Source organism: Eutrigla gurnardus (genome assembly GCF_963514095.1).
Source record: "Eutrigla gurnardus genome assembly, chromosome: 23".
Lineage (NCBI taxonomy): Eukaryota > Metazoa > Chordata > Actinopteri > Perciformes > Triglidae > Eutrigla > Eutrigla gurnardus.
Genome location: NC_139934.1, coordinates 9,797,225 through 9,818,465, shown reverse-complemented (window position 1 = coordinate 9,818,465; position 21,241 = coordinate 9,797,225). Strand labels below are relative to the sequence as shown.

Here is a 21,241-nt window from a genome sequence, read left to right as displayed (position 1 = left end):
GTCAATAAAACAATAAAACCCAATGAAAGCAGGTTCATGTTGCAGTTGATTTTGTTGTTGTTTTTTGTTCCATATACAGTAGTTAATATTAACTCGTTATATACAACCTTTTCATATTTCACAGACTAAACATGCTATTTAAAAAAAAACATTTGATTTATGCCAGACCATAAATAATTAATAAATAATATTAGAGATTAGTTTATTATTAACAGCAGTAGCTTCATGGCTCTGTTGACGGCAACATCTCTCCAACTGGTCCAAATATTTCAACAAATCTGAAATTTGATGCAAACATTTGAAAACATTGGAGATTCTCTGACTTTTCATGAAGCTTCACTATTAGACCAAATGTGTCCAATACTTTGCTTTATGACCAGTCCTACTTTATGTTTAGCGTTGATTAGCAGATGCTAGCAGGCTAACATACCAGCCCATGAACGTCAACATGTCGTATTAGCATTTAGCACAAAGTGTGTACGAACAACCTCACCCCTTAATCATTCATTATCAAAAATGTTTGAATATAAGTAAAGAGAAAAATCCCGGCTGATGTACATGTATCCATAATGGTATTGGACTTTCATAGTCCAGGATTGGTCAAGCTTTGATTTAAAAGGCCACAAACATGCATTTCCATTCTTCTTTAGCGTCCAAACTCCCTCTATTACAGATGAAATCTGTGTTCTCTTTAAATCACCAGCTGGTTCTCTATTTATTTTCCCTGCGAGAGGAGCTGTTTCTTTCCCTATACGCGCCACAGGTGCCTCTCCTGCTGTGTCATGCCAGCAGATTTATTTTTAGCCAATTTTTCTGAAAGGCAGACTGGAACCTACCATCCTATACATGGGGAGAAATGGGGAGTCGGGGAGGGGCCTCCGATTCGGCGGACCTCGCAGCTATTGGGACCAAAGGAAGCGACTGATGCGCCACATCAGACTCAGGACACACCCTGCCTACGATACAGTGTAGTACAGTGCAGTGCAGTGCAGTGCAGTGGACAAGAGGTGGTGGGGAGACGAGAGGCGAGAGTTTGCATAACAGGCAGCCACAGTCTGTACAGAGGGAGGGATGGGAATGCTGAATCAGTGAAACCGCATGAAAGCCTGGGAGAGGGTGGGAGAGGGTAAAACGGCAGGGAGAGAGGGAAGAGAAAGGGTAGGGAGAGGGGTAGATTGGGTAAGATGTACAGTACGATGCCTCGTCATTCATTTCCTCTCTTATTTGTGAATGTGGAGCTGACAGTTCGCCCTGCTCTACCTTGAGTTGGGAGACTTTAAAACGAGACTTTTCAATCTCGGCGCCGCTTTAGAAACACAGTACATTTCTAGAGGGTTTTAAAAGCCGGAACTGCCACTTTACAGTTTCCAGCAGGCCAGAACAGCGAGGTAAGGTTTCACAAATCAATATCTCCGCTTTGTGTTGCAGTTGTTTGTCTACAATGTGCCCAGTGACATCAACGCTGGAGTAACTGATACATCCCTACTGAGTGAGGGGAAATGAAAATACATGTGTAATTCAATATGGTTTGACATTGATGCATGCAGAATGAAATGATGCAAGTAGTGTGCACACAGAGAAGACCTACCCCTGCCTGCCCTCACTCAGATGGAGATAGACAAGGTGGTGTGTTTGCCACGGTTGCCCCGGGTCGCTGTGTGTGGTGGTACCCATGGCAACGAGCTGACTGGGGTGTACCTGGTGAGAGAAATGCTGAAGGCGCAGAAGAAAGTGACGGAGAAGGAGGAGGAGGAAGAGCCCCTGTCGGTGCTGATGGTGCTGTCCAACCCACGGGCCACGCAGCAGTGCCGCCGATACGTCGACACCGACCTCAACCGCTGCTTCACCCACGCCACCCTCAAGTAAGCAAGGTGAGGTGATGATGCTGGCGTTAACAGATGATGGGGTTTGCGATCAGATTGTTCCCCTCTGTCTCCCAGCGGTCCCATGTCAGACGCCGCCCCCTACGAGATGATCCGATCCCGAGAACTGAACAACACGCTGGGGCCCAAGGGAAGTCCGGAGGCGGTGGATCTGGTCTGTGACCTCCACAACACCACGGCCAACATGGGCCTGTGCCTCATCACTTACTCTGACAGAGATTGGATCTGCCTGCACATATTCAGATACCTGCAGGCAAGCACATACCGTTCTACACATTCCAGTATCACCACTCGGGGGCATTTAAGTGAAGGACTGAGATGCCAGACATTTAAGTTACGGGTCATGTGTTTTTCAGAGGAAGATGCCGGATATACCGATGAGGTATATTCATTTTGATGTCTCCAATAAAGAATCGTATTCCCTTGATTCAGTAGGAAAACACGGCTTTGGTAAGTTTGTCATTTTGACTATAACAAGGGTTTATCAAACGCATTTGAATGCTGGATAATCATCTAAAAATCCATTTCTTGCAGCCATGGAGATCGGCCCGCAGCCCCACGGTGTGGTGAGGTCAAACATATACACTGCCATGAAAGTTGGCGTACAGCACGTGCTCGACTGGGTCCGTTTATTCAACTCAGGTACAATTTAGTATTTTCTTACACAACTCTAAAATGTCCCATGTCACACAACTTGGTTCATCTTTTTGTTTTTGGGGGTCCATCTTTTACGTCCAGGTACTATTTTTGAAGGAGGAGCTGTGGACGTGTTCACCACGATTAAACACATCGACTACCCAAGAGACAGCGAGACGCGTAACATCACGGCAGCCATTCATCCTCAGCTCCAGGTACAGTCTGAGACGGGTTTGTTTCTCCAAGCTTTAAAGAACGATGTGGCCCTTTGTCAGAGTGAAATGCTACCGAGCGTGATTATTTAAGTTTGAATAAACCAGGGAGTGGATAGAATAACAAGCGCAACGATATATAAATAAATGAACAAACACTATGAGTATAGCATAGGTAAATAAATGAATTAAAATAATCAACTGTGTGTGCATTTACATTGTAGAATACGGAACCACAAACAGGATCAGTGTTACCAGAGGGTGGGGTCTGGTTGTGTGCAATAACTTCATACCAAAGAGCAAGCGTGAAACCACATGACGACCACATTGTTTTCATACCAGTGCACACAGACGGTAATTAACAGTGGTCTGTCTACATTGTGAGTTGAAGGAGCCCAGCATATCTTTTTTTCAAAGCAGAAACTCAATCTGGCTTTGGGGAAGTAGTTGTCTAACAGATGACTCAGCAAATATTTTAATTTTTTCCAGAAACACTTTAAATAATTTGATTGTTTGAATCATTGAAGAGTTGCAGAAGTAATTATGTAATTTGGAATCCATTGTTCAATTGCTACACTTTCAATTAATGAATTCAGTCTTTTAGTCCACTGATTCCCAGCCTGAGGTCGTCAGGTTGTAGGATAACCTATTTCTTTTCTTCTTATGTTTTTTTAAACACGCAGTTTCAAATCATTTCTGTGAAAACAACAAAATGAATGAGTGTGGAGTATTATTTAAGATAAAACCTTGTCCTGAATTAGAAAAGCACACAGTTTAAACAACCAATGAGCTAATAGAACGTACCTAAGCAGAGATGGTTTGTCAAAAACAAACAGCCTGTTAAGAATGGATGAATTAAAAAGATAAATATACACGACACACAGTACCGTTTAAAAGGTTCCTTAAAATAACCTGAGAACTCCTCTCTGATGCAATATTCACAGGAAAGAATCTGTTGTGCAGTAGTTGCCACATACTGTTATTACGGTGTAATTAATATAATTAAAACATCCATAAAATATGCCACTTAGAGGTGGACAGTTTAGTCTGTCGATCACTGTTAAAGTCGTCAAACCACAGATCTGCCGACTTTTGCAATATATCTACATCTCTAATATTTGGTTGAATTTGAGCTTTTTTTCATTGAAGAAAATGTTCCCTATCTATATACGTTTAAAAAAATCACCCCAGAAGTGTCATTTTGTTAACAGTATGAAAGGATTTAGAAGAATGTAAGAACTGAAGTGTTGCTCACACTGCAGCTGGTGCTGCAAGTAGAAAACAGGAACAGGTGGGTTCAGTTTAAAGCATACTAGTGCCCGGTGATAATCCTGTGATTGTCTGGGACTCGCACGAATAGCAGCCTTCCCGTGAATAACCAGCATTGTGAATTGACAATGTTGTTTCTTTTTAAAACGGTCAAACGAGGACTGATTCGGCAGATCTGCCGTGTTTAGGGCTGCTCAGTGGGTACGCGGTGTTTGTCTGTGGGCCGGCGAGGTTCGAGGGGGCGGGGGGGGGGGGTCACTGCAGGTTAATGATTTTGAATCGGGACTCACAGTCGTGAAAGAACCTTCAGGCCGTTAGGAACTAGCTATGGATTTAAAATGGCTGGTTACAGGGACATCGAGCAGAAACCCTGGTTGTGTTTTCAACACTGAATCGATTGATTTGGAGTTTCTATGCTCAGCTTATCAAACTGCTTCATATTAAGCATATGCTTTACCATATTTAGCTGACATCTCGTCCAACTCTTGCAACTTTCCTAAAACAGCTCCGACCACCACATTAAACGGCTCGTTAGGACCTATTGTTTGCTTTCAAACAGGTGGAGATATGTTTGAATCTCACACACGCTGTGCTTCCCCACAGGACCGTGATTTCTGCCTGCTCCACCCCGAAGACCCGCTGTTCCAGACGTTCTCAGGTGAAACTCTGAGGTATAAAGGCAGCGGGCCCATTTACCCTTTCTTCATCAACGAGTGTGCTTATTACGAAAAGGGCATCGCTCTCTTCCTGGCGCGAAAAAGGCCCGCGTTGCTTCCCGCCATCCGGGTGCAGACGGAGCAGGAGCAACAGGCCGAAGTGCACGAATTTGAATCGGAGGAGGAAGAAGAAGAAGAGTGAGGACAGACTTTAAAACGCCCCCCCCCCCCGACATGATGAGACTGATGTGACTATGAAATAAAATGTTTCCTTTTTTAAAAAGCTTTTATTGAAACAACAACAGTTGCTTGGAACACGCACGCTTACACTCACACATGATATTTAAGTGTATTGTCATTAACCGTTTTCACTGTGGATTCACAAAAAGCATAGTCATACATGGACACTCGGTGTTATATGTTCAAGCTGGATTCAGGGATGGATCCATTACTAGAATTTAAAAGGCTCAATATACAATCTGATTCACCACAAGACCCATCAGAGCACACATTTCATCGAGCACACATTCTTTAGATTGTGTTTTTTTGAATTATATAACTTTTTTTAAATGTATATATTTCTGCAAACATATTTTTTTTATTTAGGGACAATTGCATCTTCTGAAAATAGAAACTCCCTACCACTACAGCAAACGCTCAGGATATGTTCAAAAATAATTTAAGTGCAAAAGGAACACAGTTGCTTATCACAATATGGCCTTTAAATTACATTCAGAATGCTTAACAGGGAAACACTGTTTCTCTAAGATCCTGCTCGATTGAAATGGCGATAACGAATGAATAAAAAAATAATGAGGAACAAATATAAATCAAATAGATAATAAACAACTGAATTCACAAGAGGAAACCAATTAATATGGGCAACAAAACAAAACACGGAATGACGAAAAAACACTAAAGATGTTGATCTTTTCTGAAAAAGTCTACAAAATCAGTCAAAATGTTTTTAAAAAATGCTTAAAAATAGCAAAGAAAACAATTCACTGGGTGAACAAATTCTAAACATAAACACCTGAATAATAAATAAATAAATGCCACTTAAAGGGATGTCAATCTTTTTGTAATAAGAAACATATTAGTGATTGTCTCTCATTGCACACAACAGCTAATGGATGGTTCCAATGTTTTGTCTTGCTGCGTTGAACAACAGAAACATACTCAGGGTGTGTCCAGCAAACCTGCACCGTCGGGTGTTTTTATAAGTGCAACAAAAGAGAAATGTCACCACACCCAGCTGCGATTCTGGGTGTGATCCCGAGGTGAAAAAAAATAGGTCTTACTTTCATTAATTATTGAATTAGCCTTAATTGGCTCTATCAAACAAATGAGGCAAAACTTGGCTGCCTGTTAACGCGAAGTTGCTGCATTGCTAAATGTCAGCAATTAATTTCCACGAGTACTGCAATTATCCTTTCATTTTGTTTTCCACTTACCCAACGCGAACGCACGACACGTTCAGAACGACGTAATATGAAAGTGCAGCTGACGCATTCCATACGTTGAGTGTCTCCGAAGCCGGAGGACATATGTCGTACGGCACGCAATTTCTCTGGTTGACCTTTTTCAAAGCAATTCTTTAACCCGTAGAGAGATCAGAATCAAATCTTTTAATGCAGCAGATAGGGTCAGTACTGCAGCGTACGTGCACTTTAATCCGTCAGAGGGCAAAAAACGCACAGATTAACCCACATCCCACTCCTCCGAGATCATCAGAAAATGCATCTTGGTGACAGAGACAGGGGTTCAAATTTAAACGGGGGGCCAGATGATGCAGAGCTGAGTCTGGGTCTATGCCACCCGGTAGGCGGTCATGCGGTAGTAGTTCTGACTGTGGCTGCGAGCCGCCCACACCAGCAGCGCAGCGGCCATCATGTGGAGTGGCGAGGAAATGAGGGCCAGGTAGAGGGACCAGCCGAGAGAGCCATCCACCTTGTCGGGCAGCATCGACACCCTGTGGAGCAGGTCCATCCCCGCCAGGTAGCAGCACACTGTGGCTAAGGTGCAGAGGCCTGCAGGGCACAAAATGAGGGGCTGTTTGGCTTGTTTTTTTTGCAGTAAAATCAAAACAGTGGCAATGTCAGGCTTTTGGTCCACCACTACCAGACTGAAAATATCTCAACAAATACAAATTCCAGTTGCAATGGAAGTTCATACAGTTTGTTGATGCTAAATTGCTCACTTTAGCATCAGGTCAAATTTGTCTCATGTTTTGATTTATGACAATCCCGACAAAACTACTGACATTCCAATTAGCCTCTGTTGCTTACTGCTAATAAATAAATGTTAGTCACATAATGTTGATACACCGGCATGTTAGCTTGCTAATTCAAAGCAAGCTAACTTTTCTTGCTCTTTTTAATGGATTTGGGGGAAATGACCATCTTCCTCCAGTTTTGATTTTCTGTATGTTAACGCCTGCATGGATTATTTAGAGTAAAACTCGATTGTGTTTTGGACTTGTGTTCCATTTGGAATATGCTTTCTCTCTCTGTAGCCAATATTAGTTTTGGAACTGACACAGACTTAAAACAGCAACACTTTGTACATCGGTTCAAGCTCACATGACGTTAACAGCTCTCAGTTTACAGAAGAGCCTCAGCTCATCCAACCAGTTGGGTGTCTCACACAGTAAAACCTGCCTGTCTAGTATGTGGTTATATGCATCGGAACAGGTCTTACCAGCCAGCAGGTGAAGTACTCCTATCCCAAGGGTGGGGGTGAGGCTTCGGCAGAGGCATGCGCAGAACCCCGTCAGGCCCGCCAACACCACCAGACCCAAGGACACCAGAGGCAGCAGAAACTGGCACCTCCACAAATCTATACACGGACACAGAAAGGCATGAGTCCACGGCTGCCACGGTATTCATTCACTCATCCTCGGACAATGTATTATTCAACATCACATTTGTCATAATTAATGCACTATACAGAGAATTGAGTTTTATAACATTTAGATAACCCCAAGTTGCTCCCCTCTGCTCCTAAATACTTATAAGGGGCACTTTTCCTGTATTTTCCTGCATATACATGACGATTGTAATAAAATTAATAAGGATAAACGTGTGTGTGTGTGTGTGTGACTGAACTTACAGGTGCGCAGCATGTCCTCTCCACTGTTGTGGTTGCCTGGTTCTTTATACTTGGGAGTTAACTGCTGAGGAAGAGTGAAGCTTCGGCACTCCAGCATCATCTTGGCATCTGAAAGAGGTTATAGCACACAAAGAGCCAGCGTCAGAGCATGTATTGGCCAATTTACTACAAGTCACACACATTAATACACTTTTTTAGATAAAGCCAAATGACAGAGGCCCATGGAGAGACACGACCAATTAATATATCAATAGTGATTTTTGTTTTTTTACCAGTACCCGATAACAGCAGATCATGTGCATCCTTTTTTATACCTCCCTTTGGCTGATATCAATATTTTGATTTTGATTCAGCGAATTACTGGCAGCAGCATTACATGACTCGTACTGTTGAATAATATTTCCCAAGGTGATTTGGAAACTTTTTTTTTTTTTTGAAATTTGATAAAAACACGGCACAATGAGCAGAACATGAACTAATACAATTTAGAAGCAGGGTCCACAAGACAGAGGACCCTTCATATTTGATATTGTACTTGAGTTTGATTTAATTTCCTTTGGAGAACCCTCTTTAAATGTATTTATTTCTCATAGAAGCAGCTTAGCAGCCTGAGTGTGGCGACCATAGAGGCGCAAAGTGATGCTAAAGCCACACAAGGGAACGCGTCTCTACCTGAAACAAGGCGGGGCTCTTAATAACAGAGCGGCTCCACGGGGAACTTCTGAGACGTTGCCCAACACCTATCTGGGTCACGTCGGTCAACATACCTGGCTCCTTGTGCCAGTGCGCGTCGGCGGGCACGAGCACACACCGCCACCAGAGGCCCACGGTGCCGTTGAGGCGGAACAGCGTGTCGCTGTAGGTCTTCTCGTCGAACTCGCCGTCCATGAACTCCTCGTACAGGGAGCGCAGCTCGGACACGTTGGCCTCGCCGCGCACGCCGGGGCTGCTGTACTGGTACCAGTGCTGCGTCCCGATGGCCACCGACACGTACACGGTGGCCAGCACGCTCAGCACGCCGGCGATGACCAGGGCCGTGGCGTAGCGGTTGTCAACCATTGTTCGCGGAGCCGAAGTCACGTCAAACGGGAGGAGGGGGGGGGGGGGGGGGGGATTAAGTTGATCTCATCAATCCGGTGCGACGCGACACACGTAACGCTTACCCGTCCAAACCCAGTGTCCGCGTCACTGTGGCGTCAAACACACACGGAGCGGCAGCGAACACAACGACCGTGGTTTTGTTGTTGTTGTTTTTATTGACCGGTGCTCATCCCTGGCGCTGCCCTAACCGTCAGCAGCCCCGCAGGCCGGCTCGGATGCGCCATCTGTCTCCCCCACCAGTGTCCCACTTCCACAGATGGTACCCAGCTAACGGTAGTCCGCAATAACAACGCGCCGGTCCGCCTCGCCACGAGAACTCCTGTGTTGTGAGACACGCAATGCTATAAAATGAATGCTAATTTGCACGGGTCGATTTTGGACGGCGGGTGCTCCCAGGATACGATACGAGTTATAAATAGGCTAATCCATGCGTTTTCCTCTTCCGGTTCCCCTGACTGACAAAACAAACCCTCAGTTGATGGTCAGGACGCGTGTGTCTAATCCAGCAACGTCACTGAGAGAGGAAACAGTCATTCCGTGATGATCATAGGGCTGCATCTAGGTCTAACGATTATTTCGGTCGATTCATCGTTTGATCCATAAAATGCAAAAAACAAACAAACAAACAAACAAAAAACACCATCACTGAAGCTCCTAGAGTGAAAAATGACTTAAAATATCAAAATCGATCAACTAATCAATTAATTGATTTATAAATCCCTTGGTCCCTTGTTGTTGTTTGTTGTCAGGTGCTTTAAAAAAAAACGTTTTGAGGTATGCATAGCAATTGAAGGCATTTGAATGTGATAATAATAATGTAATAATAACAACAATATAATTTTATATCTTTTGTGTTGTTGCCCTAAATCAAATAAAAATATATGGTCTAAAAAAATACTGGGACGAGTGCTACTGCTATATTATGCACACAAATCTTTATCATCGGTGTATCAAATCATTTGGTTCCCTTTTTTTTTTTTTTTTTTGGCTTTTTATTTATTTATTTTTTATTTATTAAGAACAGGCTCAGTAGCTTTAGGTTGCTGTTTCTTGGGCAGGTATAGTCCCTGTTTAAAATTAACTGTCAATATTGTAAGGACTTGTATTTGTCTAAGTATTTGTGTTATTAATACTGTTTGATTATTTTGGTCATTTTGTGAATGTCATCTGCACCTTTATTTCTTCTATTGACCACTGCAACATTATTTGCTCCTATAAAGTTTGTTTATGCTTAGCTCTAAGACAACAGAGGCGGCTTCTTTGTCAACTTTAAAAGGAGCATTTTTGCAAATGATGACAAAAAGGCCACGTTTATGAAATGTATTTGATTGTACAGCACTTTGGTCAACTGAAGTAGCTTTTAAGTGTGCTGTGTAAATACATTTGATTTGATTTGCTGGTATTTGATGCTGGTGGTTCATTTGAGTTTGAGGTGATTTAAGAACAGTGTATCTCTCAGGCTGTCAGGCAGTGTTTGAAGAGATAGAAGAATCTCATCGGCAAAGTAAACTATGCACCACTCCCAGTTCTCTCAGTCTCTGAACAAACCTGCTTTAAAACAAAGGCGGAGAACCGCTTATTATAAGACGCTATTGTGAAATGTAATTATAGGAAATCACACGGCAGGTATTGATCGTCTGTAAACATTACTGGGGCTTTAATGAAAGCTCCTGGCATTAAACATGACCTGATACACTTTCTCTTTACCCACAAAAATGGCAAAACATCACACAACATACACTTTCAATTACTCCAAGATTTTGTATTCCGATCATTGTAAAGTTACTGACAAGAAATTGTACAAGAAATCTCACAGAATACATGCAGGAGTAAATATAGATACACATAAAACTTTGTAAAAATAAGAAAACTGATGCTACTTTTTTTTGACATACATACCATGTATATCATGATGATAAAAATCGTAGTCTTTTGATTCACGGTTGCCCCCGGCGTTCCCCTTACGATATGCTCTCTGATATGGCTGTGCCATATCACTGGAGTCGTCTTAGAGACTACAAAAGTAATACAATAATATTAAAACAACACCATTAAAAAAAATCCCTTCCTTGTACAAATGACAAAGATCTATCTTTATTTTGAAGACTAACTTCACAAAAAGTCCAGCGTGAAATCGAGAGCCACAACTTCATTCAGACAATGGTGAGACTGATTTGACGTTTTTCCTGTTTTGCTTCATTGCTTGGATTTGCTGGGTGTAACGAAACAAGAAAGCAACTGTCACTAGTAAAAGGTTTCAAGGGCACATTCTCTTCTGACATCCCAGGGTTAGTGTCATATGATGATTGAATGGACCACTTGGATGTGTCACTCTGTCTGGCCAAGGATCCTGGACATTCCCAAAAGGAAACGTGTTCAGTTCGTCAGACGTAGACCTAATCCACTGTCATTTGGTCAATGCAAATTTCAATGTGATACGAAATTCATCCAATGTTCTGAAATTCTTTTGCTACAAGAATGTTTTATCATAAACAGATTCATTTTTCATATCAGCGATGGCAGTCATGTAATAATGGCAGTCCAAGTGGTCATCAGCGCTAATCCTATTGCTGGCTTGACAGTAGCCCTGACAACAGCACAAGGAAGGATGCAGTGATGAGACTGATCTTGTGGCTTACTCCACTTGAAACTTCTGTAGATGTTGAGAAAAGAAAAAAAGTTATTGCTTTAACAAATTAAAAAAAACCAAACCTAATCTGTAATATTTAAAATTGTTGTAGAGGTAGCATTTCATATCACTTACGTGTGCCATCCACAGTAATGGAGGTGGTGTCAATGTTGAAGGCTGTGATGTTTGCAGCTGCTCCGACCAACACATCTCCAATCTGAGTGCCATTAGGAACAGATGTTGATGCAAACCGAACAGTCGAGGTGCTGATGATTGATCCATTCCTGCAAAACAAATTAAAACAATTATTTGTATGAATGTATGACCAATACATTGATGATTCTATCATCATGACACACTGTTGCTCTTAAGGTACTACTTTACTCAGATGAGGACCTAACACTTTTAGCTCTTACTTTATCGGCAATGATACGTTGTGGTTTCTTTGTTTCCTTCTTTTGACTTATTGTAAGTCGCTTTGGACAAAAGCGTCTGCTAAATGACCTAAATGTAAATGTAAATGTAATGACATTAACAGAATACCTGAATGAAGTCACTGTCAAGCTGCGGAATGAAGGAAATGCTTCTTGGTAGAAAGGTGTAAGCTGCAAAAGTACAAGCAAATCTTTTGTAAGTACAGTGAAAAAGTGAAAAACACTTACTTGTTTTTCTTCACTTTCTTTACTCTTTCATCAAGTAAAACCTTTCCAACTAATTGAAGATGCACATATTTTTCTAGTCACTGAATTACTTACTGTTGTCTCTATTTGTGAAGCTTGACTCATAAACGCCGCAGATGATGAATTCAGCAAGTCATTTGTAAATGTAACTCCAGTAGATCTGAAAATCAGTTCCCTTGTTGTGACTGCCTCAGCCGTTGTAGTAGTTGTAGTTGCAGCACTTGTAGCTGTAGTCGCAGCACTTGTAGCTGTAGTCGCTGTAGTCACAGCACTTGTAGCTGTAGTCGCAGCACTTGTACCTGTAGTCGCAGCACTTGTAGCTGTAGTCGCAGCACTTGTAGCTGTAGTTGCAGTACTTGTACCTGTAGTTGCAGCACTTGTACCTGTAGTCGCAGCACTTGTAGCTGTAGTCATTGCACTGGTAACTGTAGTCACAGCACTTGTAGCTGTAGTCATTGCACTTGAAACTGTAGTCCCTGGACTTGTAATTGTAGTTGGAGCAGTTGTGGTTGCTGTAGTATAAATATGGGGAAAAGTATAAATAATGGCAGCAAGAGTACCTTCTTTCCAACTAACATGAAACATTTCAAACTTCATTTTATTGATGGTACATTCACACATTTAAGGATGACTTCATGGTAATTATGATTGTGTATGCACATCGACAACCAACAATCTGTCAACAATTGGAACAGAACACGGAAGTAGGATGGTTATTTTCAGATGAATGCCCATCAGAAATCATCCTTAGACAATTCATAGTAAATAGTTTACCATGGTTTTACAAAAAAATCACAAATAACACTGGGTAAATTTAATTGCTCGAACAACCACTTGAGTAAAATCCAGGGCTAGTGTTTACTTACGTGTTACTATGATGGAGCTGGCTTCAATGGTGAGGTTGGAGGTAATGTTGGGGTTAGACACGGCGGCTTGTAAGGTTTGTGCAACAGCACCAGCCTCTGGGACTGGTGCAGCAGTGGTATTGAACACAATCCCAATCTCTGCCACAGTATTACTCATTCGTGTAGTGGTCTGAGCTGGACTGCATCATAAAAGGACATATATCAATATTGATAATTTACGTGCATGTGTAATATTTAATTATCTTGTCATTATTTAATTTAAAATTCTAACATTGAACACAACTCACAAAGTAAAACTAAATGAGTTGTAGTCTCGAAATAGAAAATGTTACCTGAACGACAAGACATCAGTGCGGAGGTAAGCATCCCCAAATGTAGACCCATAGGTGGCATCAGACTGTAGGAATGAAGCAAATAAGAAATAAAACAGTAAAAAAGACTGTTTTATCCTGTAAAATCTGCAAATGCAAAACACAGAAAAATAATGAGAGAGTACTTACAAATGCTATAACTTTTGACTCAAGATTACGAAATTCAGGGCTGTTTCGATTGTTGAGTTCTTCCACAAATGGTTCTGCCAAGGTTGCTGTGAGGGCCACTGTTGTTGAACTTCCAGTGGTGGTTGCAGTTGTTGTAGGTGTTGCAGATGTAGTTGCAGCTGTTGTAGTTGCAGTTGTTGTAGGTGTTGCAGCTGTAGTTGCAGCTGTTGTAGTTGCAATTGTTGTAGGTGTTGCAGATGTAGTTGCAGCTGTTGTAGTTGCAGCTGTTGTAGTTGGAATTGTTGTAGGTGTGGCAGATGTAGTTGCAGCTGTTGTAGTTGCAGCTGTCGTAGGTCCAGCTGTCGTAGGTCCAGCTGTCGTAGGTGCTGCTGTTGTAGGTGCGGCTGTTGTAGGTGCTGCAGTGGTAGGTGTGGCTGTTGTAGGTGCTGCAGTGGTAGGTGCAGCTGTGGTGGGTGCAGCTGTTGTAGGTGCTGCAGTGGTAGGTGCAGCTGTGGTGGGTGCAGCTGTCGTAGGTGCTACAGTGGTAGGTGCTGCTGTGGTGGGTGCAGCTGTCGTAGATTCTAGAGTGATAGGTGCAGCAGTTGTAGGTGCGGCGGTTGTTGGTGCGGCTGTTGTAGGTGCTGCAGTGGTAGGTGCTGCTGTTGTGGGTGGAGCTGTCGTAGGTGCGGCTGTTGTAGGTGCTGCTGTGGTAGGTGCGGCTGTTGTAGGTGCTGCTGTGGTAGGTGCTGCTGTGGTAGGTGCAGCTGTGGTAGGTGCAGCTGTTGTAGGTGCTGCAGTGGTAGGTGCAGCTGTTGTAGGTGCGGCAGTTGTTGGTGCGGCTGATGTAGGTGCTGCAGTGGTAGGTGCTGCTGTTGTGGGTGCAGCAGTTGTAGGTGCTGCAGTCGTGGGTGCTACTGTGGTAGGTGCAACTGTTGTAGGTGCTGCAGTAGTAGGTGCAGCTGTTGTAGGTGCTGCAGTGGTAGGTGCAGCTGTTGTAGGTGCTGCAGTGGTAGGTGCTGCTGTTGTGGGTGCTGCTGTCGTAGGTGCTGCAGTGGTAGGTGCAGCTGTTGTAGGTGCAGCTGTTGTTGGTGCGGCTGTTGTAGGTGCAGCTGTTGTTGGTGCTGCAGTGGTAGGTGCTGCTGTTGTGGGTGCAGCTGTCGTAGGTGCTGCAGTGGTAGGTGCAGCTGTTGTAGGTGCTGCTGTCGTGGGTGCAGCTGTCGTAGGTGCTGCAGTGGTAGGTGCTGCTGTTGTGGGTGCTGCTGTCGTAGGTGCTGCAGTGGTAGGTGCAGCTGTTGTAGGTGCAGCTGTTGTTGGTGCGGCTGTTGTAGGTGCAGCTGTTGTAGGTGCGGCTGTTGTTGGTGCGGCTGTTGTAGGTGCGGCTGTTGTAGTTGCTGCAGTGGTAGGTGCGGCTGTTGTAGGTGCAGCTGTCGTAGGTGCTGCAGTGGTAGGTGCAGCTGTTGTTGGTGCGGCTGTTGTAGGTGCTGCAGTGGTAGGTGCTGCAGTGGTAGGTGCAGCTGTTGTAGGTGCGGCTGTTGTAGGTGCGGCAGTTGTAGGTGCTGCAGTGGTAGGTGCTGCTGTTGTGGGTGCAGCTGTTGTAGGTGCTGCTGTTGTGGGTGCAGCTGTCGTAGGTGCTGCAGTGGTAGGTGCAGCTGTTGTAGGTGCGGCTGTTGTTGGTGGGGCTGTTGTAGGTGCTGCAGTGGTAGGTGCTGCAGTGGTCGGTGCAGCTGTTGTAGGTGCGGCTGTTGTTGGTGCGGCTGTTGTAGGTGCGGCAGTTGTAGGTGCTGCAGTGGTAGGTGCTGCTGTTGTGGGTGCAGCTGTCGTAGGTGCTGCTGTTGTGGGTGCTGCTGTGGTAGGTGCGGCAGTTGTAGGTGCTGCAGTTGTAGGTGCTGCTGTGGTGGGTGCAGCTGTCGTAGGTGCTGCAGTGGTAGGTGCGGCTGTTGTGGGTGCAGCTGTCGTAGGTGCTGCTGTTGTGGGTGCTGCTGTGGTAGGTGCAGCTGTCGTAGGTGCTGCAGTGGTAGGTGCGGCTGTTGTAGGTGCTGCTGTTGTGGGTGCTGCTGTGGTAGGTGCTGCTGTTGTGGGTGCAGCTGTCGTAGGTGCTGCAGTGGTAGGTGCGGCTGTTGTAGGTGCGGCTGTTGTAGGTGCTGCCGTCGTGGGTGCTGCTGTCGTAGGTGCGGCTGTTGTAGGTGCTGCAGTGGTAGGTGCAGCTGTTGTTGGTGCGGCTGTTGTAGGTGCTGCAGTCGTGGGTGCAGCTGTCGTAGGTGCGGCCGTTGTCGGTGCTGCAGTGGTAGGTGCTGCTGTTGTGGGTGCAGCTGTCGTAGGTGCAGCTGTTGTTGGTGCTGCTGTGGTAGGTGCAGCTGTCGTAGGTGCTGCAGTGGTAGGTGCGGCTGTTGTAGGTGCTGCTGTTGTGGGTGCTGCTGTGGTAGGTGCTGCTGTTGTGGGTGCAGCTGTCGTAGGTGCTGCAGTGGTAGGTGCGGCTGTTGTAGGTGCGGCTGTTGTAGGTGCTGCCGTCGTGGGTGCTGCTGTCGTAGGTGCGGCTGTTGTAGGTGCTGCAGTGGTAGGTGCAGCTGTTGTTGGTGCGGCTGTTGTAGGTGCTGCAGTCGTGGGTGCAGCTGTCGTAGGTGCGGCCGTTGTCGGTGCTGCAGTGGTAGGTGCTGCTGTTGTGGGTGCAGCTGTCGTAGGTGCAGCTGTTGTTGGTGCGGCTGTTGTAGGTGCGGCTGTTGTAGGTGCAGCTGTTGTAGGTGCCGCAGTGGTAGGTGCTGCAGTCGTGGGTGCTGCTGTGGTAGGTGCGGCAGTTGTAGGTGCTGCAGTGGTAGGTGCAGCTGTTGTTGGTGCGGCTGTTGTAGGTGCTGCTGTGGTAGGTGCGGCAGTTGTAGGTGCTGCAGTGGTGGGTGCAGCTGTTGTAGGTGCGGCTGTTGTCGGTGCAGCTGTTGTAGGTGCTGCAGTGGTGGGTGCAGCTGTTGTAGGTGCGGCTGTTGTCGGTGCAGCTGTTGTTGGTGCTGCTGTTGTAGGTGCTGCTGTTGTTGGTGCTGCTGTGGTGGGTGCAGCTGTTGTAGGTGCTGCAGTCGTGGGTGCTGCTGTGGTAGGTGCGGCAGTTGTAGGTGCTGCTGTGGTGGGTGCAGCTGTCGTAGGTGCTGCAGTGGTCGGTGCAGCTGTTGTTGGTGCGGCTGTTGTAGGTGCAGCTGTTGTTGGTGCGGCTGTTGTAGGTGCTGCAGTGGTCGGTGCAGCTGTTGTTGGTGCTGCAGTGGTCGGTCCCGCTGTTGTAGGTGCTGCAGTGGTCGGTGCAGCTGTCGTAGGTGCTGCAGTCGTGGGTGCTGCAGTGGTAGGTGCAGCTGTGGTAGGTGCTGCAGTGGTCGGTGCAGCTGTCGTAGGTGCTGCAGTGGTCGTTGCTTGAGTATGTGCAGCAGGTATTGTTGTAGCTAATTAGTACCAAAAAATGAAAAAGGATCAATAAAAAAAGTTTAGCTTCATTAATGAATCGTTATCTAAAATTCACACTTGACTCGATCTGTGTGGTGTGGAAGAAATATTGGGTCTCTCAGCTTACCTAGTACAATCACGAAAATTGTCATGATCCGTCTGACACCCATCCTGTTTTCCTTCGAATCTATACAATTAAACAATACAGAGACTTACTCATAGATTAGATAGACTATAATACTATTCACTACAAATATTACTTTACACGTAGTATGCAACAACAACAATACTTTCAGCTGTTTTAACTCGGTAATGTACAGAAAACAACCAAAGGGAAATGGCTATATGCAAAGGATACTGAATTCCCCCCTCACAATAACGTATATCCTGAATCATAGTAGTGTAGTATAATTATACTTTGAAACATCTGTGATAAAATTAAACTTTCACTGCTGTTAAACTAATCTATATTTCAGTATGTGTACTACATTTTCATTAATGTGGCGTTTTGACAAAATACACAAACTGTTTACAACCATCAACCACGTGTATCAGATAAAATATATTTTATACACCTATTAAAATTTGCCCAACACATATTCTTAAAATCTGAATTCAATGAAAGGATGCTAGTGTGTTTGCATCTAAAAAAAAATCCTAAAAGAAGAACAGAGTTTTTAAAAGAATAAATTGGCCCCATTATTAAATGAACAAACAAATATTTAACATACACATAATATCTGTATCACTCTATCTTCATCACATACGCAGAGTGTATAAATGTACAGAATTAAAAATGTACTTACCCAAAATGAAAAGAATCAAGATGAAAAGTTGTAAATTTCCCCTTTCTATCTGCTTTCTATGTTTTAAACTAGTGCACTTCACATCTGTGACATTGCAAACCTTTCATCTGATGTGACTGCCCACATCTAGGGCTTTTATATTGAAATGGAATGAAGGGTTATGATGTCACTCACAGCTGATACATTTTTCAAATATGTTGTTACACCTTAACAATGAACAAACCCAAAGCATCCAGGCGGTATCTGTTAGTTTGTCAGTTCCTTAACTCAGTATTATGGCACACCCTTTTGTCTCGTGAAACAGGTTGGTGGTGCATTCCACCTGTGTGAATGTTGAAGGAATTTCCATTAGTGTTACAGGAAGTCGAGGCAAACAAATACATTTAGATTTCTGGTGACATGTTCATGGAGTGGGAAGAAATGCAAAAAAGAAGAAAAAAGCATTCATTCGAATAAGTGCTTTTGGAATTATCGGGGGAAATGTGTCATTTGACGATACAATAAAATTAAAGTCTAAAACAAGCACATTATTTGGGCATATCAAAGGAAAACATTTTTTTTCAAATATTATTCTTAGCAACTGTCAGTTAATTACATTGATATGCTAATATATTCTAGTATGGAATCATTATAGTTAATAAGTGGTGAATATCAAGAGGTTTTTTTGTTACAACCTCAAAGTCAACAGAAAATAAAAAAAAAATTATGTCAACAATTGCAGCTTATTGTTGCAATAAAGACACTTTCGCCTTATACGGAGTTTCTGCAAGTCCACCATGTTAAAAGTAAGATTTTTGTAATACTGCACAATGGATTTTAATACCATTTTCATGATTATACTGGCCAATATGACAGTTGAATGGAAACCAGTAAAGAGGATACCGCTTTGACTTATTTACTATTATATCAAACATTTTATGATGGATGAATCAACCAAATTGAAATGATGAATTCTTTTTTATTTTTAATATTTCAGTGTTTGCTCCAGGGTTGATAGTGCTGACTGAAACTTGAGAAAAAAACTGAAAGTGTGTGACATTTTTTTTCTTCCAGCAGTCCAGCAGCATAATTAATCTTTTCTTAGTATATTCTGTTATTGTTATCTGTTCTAGAGTTTAAATCTTATTATCAGGATACTTGTATTTTCAGTGACATCTTTGGCTTCATAGTCATCAGTGTACAGATCACCAGTGTGGATGATCCTGTGATCCTTGATATTTATCCTTGATATGATCCTTGCATATTTATTCATGGCAGATAATTTTTGTCTCATACCTACAAAATGGAAAAACGAACTTCAAACTAAAGAGAAATGGTACAGGCTGAAACTTTTATATCATGTATATAATTTATTTTCCTCCAGCGTGCAAAAGTCACTATGAGTCAAGGAGAGGTATTGCGGACATTCAGACGGAAGCCAATAATTATATGACGCATAGGCCTAAATATAACAGTGGCAATGATTATCGGAGATGAACTTACAGTACAGGCTACTTATCAAAATAACATACACTGTACTCGAAACAATATATACCTAATGTTTGGAGTACCATCTGATAATTAGAAAAAGTCTGCAACCATTTACCTGCTCTGTTAAAAGGGGTTGGGGACTTTTTGCATAATGCTCTGGTTTTCCTGTAAGAGGTTAACATAACATGTTTTGCAAGTTTCTTCATGAAGAGATTCCCCAAAATGTCTACCCCCATATGCTGATATATTTATTTGTGAACTTTTCGCTAACATTCTTTTATTTCTCCTTAGAATGTTTTATTCTGAAAAACAATTAGGCTACCTTTAAAAAGCAACTCAGGATAAATTATTAAATGACCAAGTGGTTCAAACTATAATATAATTGTCAAATTATTTCTCATCGTCAGTGAAATATTAAATATTCCTGTATTACAAATGTAGCCTATTTATTTGAAGAATATTGTGTTTCTAAACCCATTTCCTGGCAACATGTTTTTTTTACCCCCGCAACTTCATTAGATTTAACAATCAAAACAGGTCTTCCAACAGTTGCGCTGCCCCGCCCCCACACACACACACACACACGCACACGCACACACACACACACACACACACGCACACACACACGCACACACACATGCCAGACACAAGTGTTTGGGGTTATCGGGAATTTATTTACATTTTATGATGATTGTGTGATCATGTGTCCGAAAGATTCGGTACCGTCATTCGGAGCTAAAAAAACAAACAAAAACAAAACAAAAACAAACAAAAAAACAAACAAACAAACGGAAGTCAGTTGTGACGACACTGCCTTCAGGTTGTGGCTAGTGGATGAAACATTTTTGATTAGCCGAAAAGGTTATGTTAGCGTCTGTCAGGTGACGGTGGTAAAAATAATGATGAGAGGCGGTTGGTATTTCAATTTGAAATTGATCAATAACTGAATAAGCCTACGGTAATATATTTGCTGGGTATAACTAACATCGCTAATTCGATTTTTATATTTCGATTCCAGCTGTAATGTTTGGTTAATGTGCTGGCTAATCTGTGTTTAAACGGCAAAGGACGTTTTTGAGATTGTATAAGAGACTGACTATTTTTTGTTATTTATACTGTGTTTTAAATAGTAAAAGTAAGTGGCAACTGGGAGGGTAAATGTGTCCCCATCATACACCAATTTATCGTAACTGCAGGAAACATCGTCATATTCAGGACAGCAGACTGGAGGAAAAGTAGTTGGAGCCAATAATCCCAAGGTAAGATCTCATTGATCAGATTGTTACTTCTTCTTGAGGTTAATAGAGGTGGTAATGCTATTATATCAGAATTCTGTTTAATAAGGCCTCATCTACCAATTATTCTTAATGATTAATATTTACTTTAATATATTGATTAAAAGATACTTTAATAAATGTCCATCACAATTTAGGTCCCGCCTCTGAAAACCATCTGCACCTTCATTTCTGCTTTGTTGACCACTGAAGAATTCTCTGCTCCTTTAACATCTGTTTAGGGTTGCCTCTAAAATGACTTAAAGATTAACTTAAAAAAAAATAGAGTGTTGTAAATAATAAGTAAACTGTTTCTAATGAGATTCATATTAAATATTCGTACTTTTGCAACATAAATCTTTTTAAGCGTTTCAGCAACTATGGTCACTTTTGACTCTCACAATTGAAAAAAATAAGTCATCCTCAATGTATTTTACTTTTTATTAGTCAATATAGGCAGTATAGTCAATACGATTTTAAATTACAAAATGTTCTTTTTTGTAAAGGTTTTCTTCACTTGTTCTTATTAAATGTCCTTCCCACAGCATTAAAATAAGTCATTTTATTCTATTTTCTTTTTCCATTTGTATAATTTTGAAGACATTCAAATAAATATTCACTAAGCTATGTGCGACACTGTGAATATTGATATAGATAATTATGATATAGGGGATTTCATGGATTTCTCTAATAAGCTTAGATATTGGTGTTCCTACACAAAATATAAAATATGCTTCTTTTATGTCGCAATT

The 21,241-nt window shown here is 42.7% G+C and overlaps 3 protein-coding genes across 3 annotated transcripts; 1 reads left to right on the top strand and 2 right to left on the bottom strand.

Annotated features, from left to right (window-relative positions):
- Window positions 1–997: 997 nt before the first annotated feature.
- Window positions 998–6,155, top strand: LOC311009385 (N-acyl-aromatic-L-amino acid amidohydrolase (carboxylate-forming) B-like). The gene is made up of 7 exons (XM_084003521.1): window positions 998–1,388; window positions 1,609–1,862; window positions 1,941–2,136; window positions 2,240–2,333; window positions 2,418–2,525; window positions 2,622–2,734; window positions 4,604–6,155. The coding sequence occupies exons 2-7, from the start codon at window positions 1,609–1,611 to the stop codon at window positions 4,856–4,858; spliced, it is 1,020 nt and encodes a 339-aa protein (XP_083859647.1). The 5' UTR covers window positions 998–1,388; the 3' UTR covers window positions 4,859–6,155.
- A 49-nt stretch (window positions 6,156–6,204) lies between these two features.
- LOC311009384 (claudin domain-containing protein 1-like) lies at window positions 6,205–9,313 on the bottom strand. The gene is made up of 4 exons (XM_084003520.1): window positions 8,535–9,313; window positions 7,768–7,875; window positions 7,357–7,494; window positions 6,205–6,686 (listed from the first exon to the last, which is right to left on the bottom strand). Exons 1-4 carry the CDS (start codon window positions 8,824–8,826, stop codon window positions 6,466–6,468), a joined length of 759 nt encoding a protein of 252 aa, XP_083859646.1. The 5' UTR covers window positions 8,827–9,313; the 3' UTR covers window positions 6,205–6,465.
- Window positions 9,314–10,497: 1,184 nt separating this feature from the next.
- LOC311009120 (uncharacterized protein) lies at window positions 10,498–17,871 on the bottom strand (the record flags this gene model as incomplete). Its single annotated transcript, XM_084003093.1, has 9 exons — window positions 10,498–11,521; window positions 11,633–11,781; window positions 12,041–12,102; window positions 12,253–12,689; window positions 13,044–13,222; window positions 13,376–13,440; window positions 13,544–16,938; window positions 17,067–17,126; window positions 17,846–17,871. 3 exons carry the CDS (start codon window positions 17,869–17,871, stop codon window positions 13,578–13,580), a joined length of 3,447 nt encoding a protein of 1,148 aa, XP_083859219.1. The 3' UTR covers window positions 10,498–11,521; window positions 11,633–11,781; window positions 12,041–12,102; window positions 12,253–12,689; window positions 13,044–13,222; window positions 13,376–13,440; window positions 13,544–13,577.
- Window positions 17,872–21,241: the final 3,370 nt, after the last annotated feature.

What these genes read in the sequence shown, in the direction of transcription:
- LOC311009385 (XM_084003521.1), top strand. Translation starts at nt 1,609, where the DNA reads ATGGAGATAGACAAGGTGGTGTGTTTGCCACGGTTGCCCCGGGTCGCT. An exon ending in ACATATTCAGATACCTGCAG is followed by an intron (nt 2,137 to 2,239) that starts GCAAGCACATAC and finishes TGTGTTTTTCAG; the next exon opens with AGGAAGATGCCGGATATACC. An exon ending in AGTAGGAAAACACGGCTTTG is followed by an intron (nt 2,334 to 2,417) that starts GTAAGTTTGTCA and finishes CATTTCTTGCAG; the next exon opens with CCATGGAGATCGGCCCGCAG.
- LOC311009384 (XM_084003520.1), bottom strand. Translation starts at nt 8,826, where the DNA reads ATGGTTGACAACCGCTACGCCACGGCCCTGGTCATCGCCGGCGTGCTG. An exon ending in AGAGGACATGCTGCGCACCT is followed by an intron (nt 7,495 to 7,767) that starts GTAAGTTCAGTC and finishes GTCCGTGTATAG; the next exon opens with ATTTGTGGAGGTGCCAGTTT. An exon ending in AGTACTTCACCTGCTGGCTG is followed by an intron (nt 6,687 to 7,356) that starts GTAAGACCTGTT and finishes TGTGCCCTGCAG; the next exon opens with GCCTCTGCACCTTAGCCACA.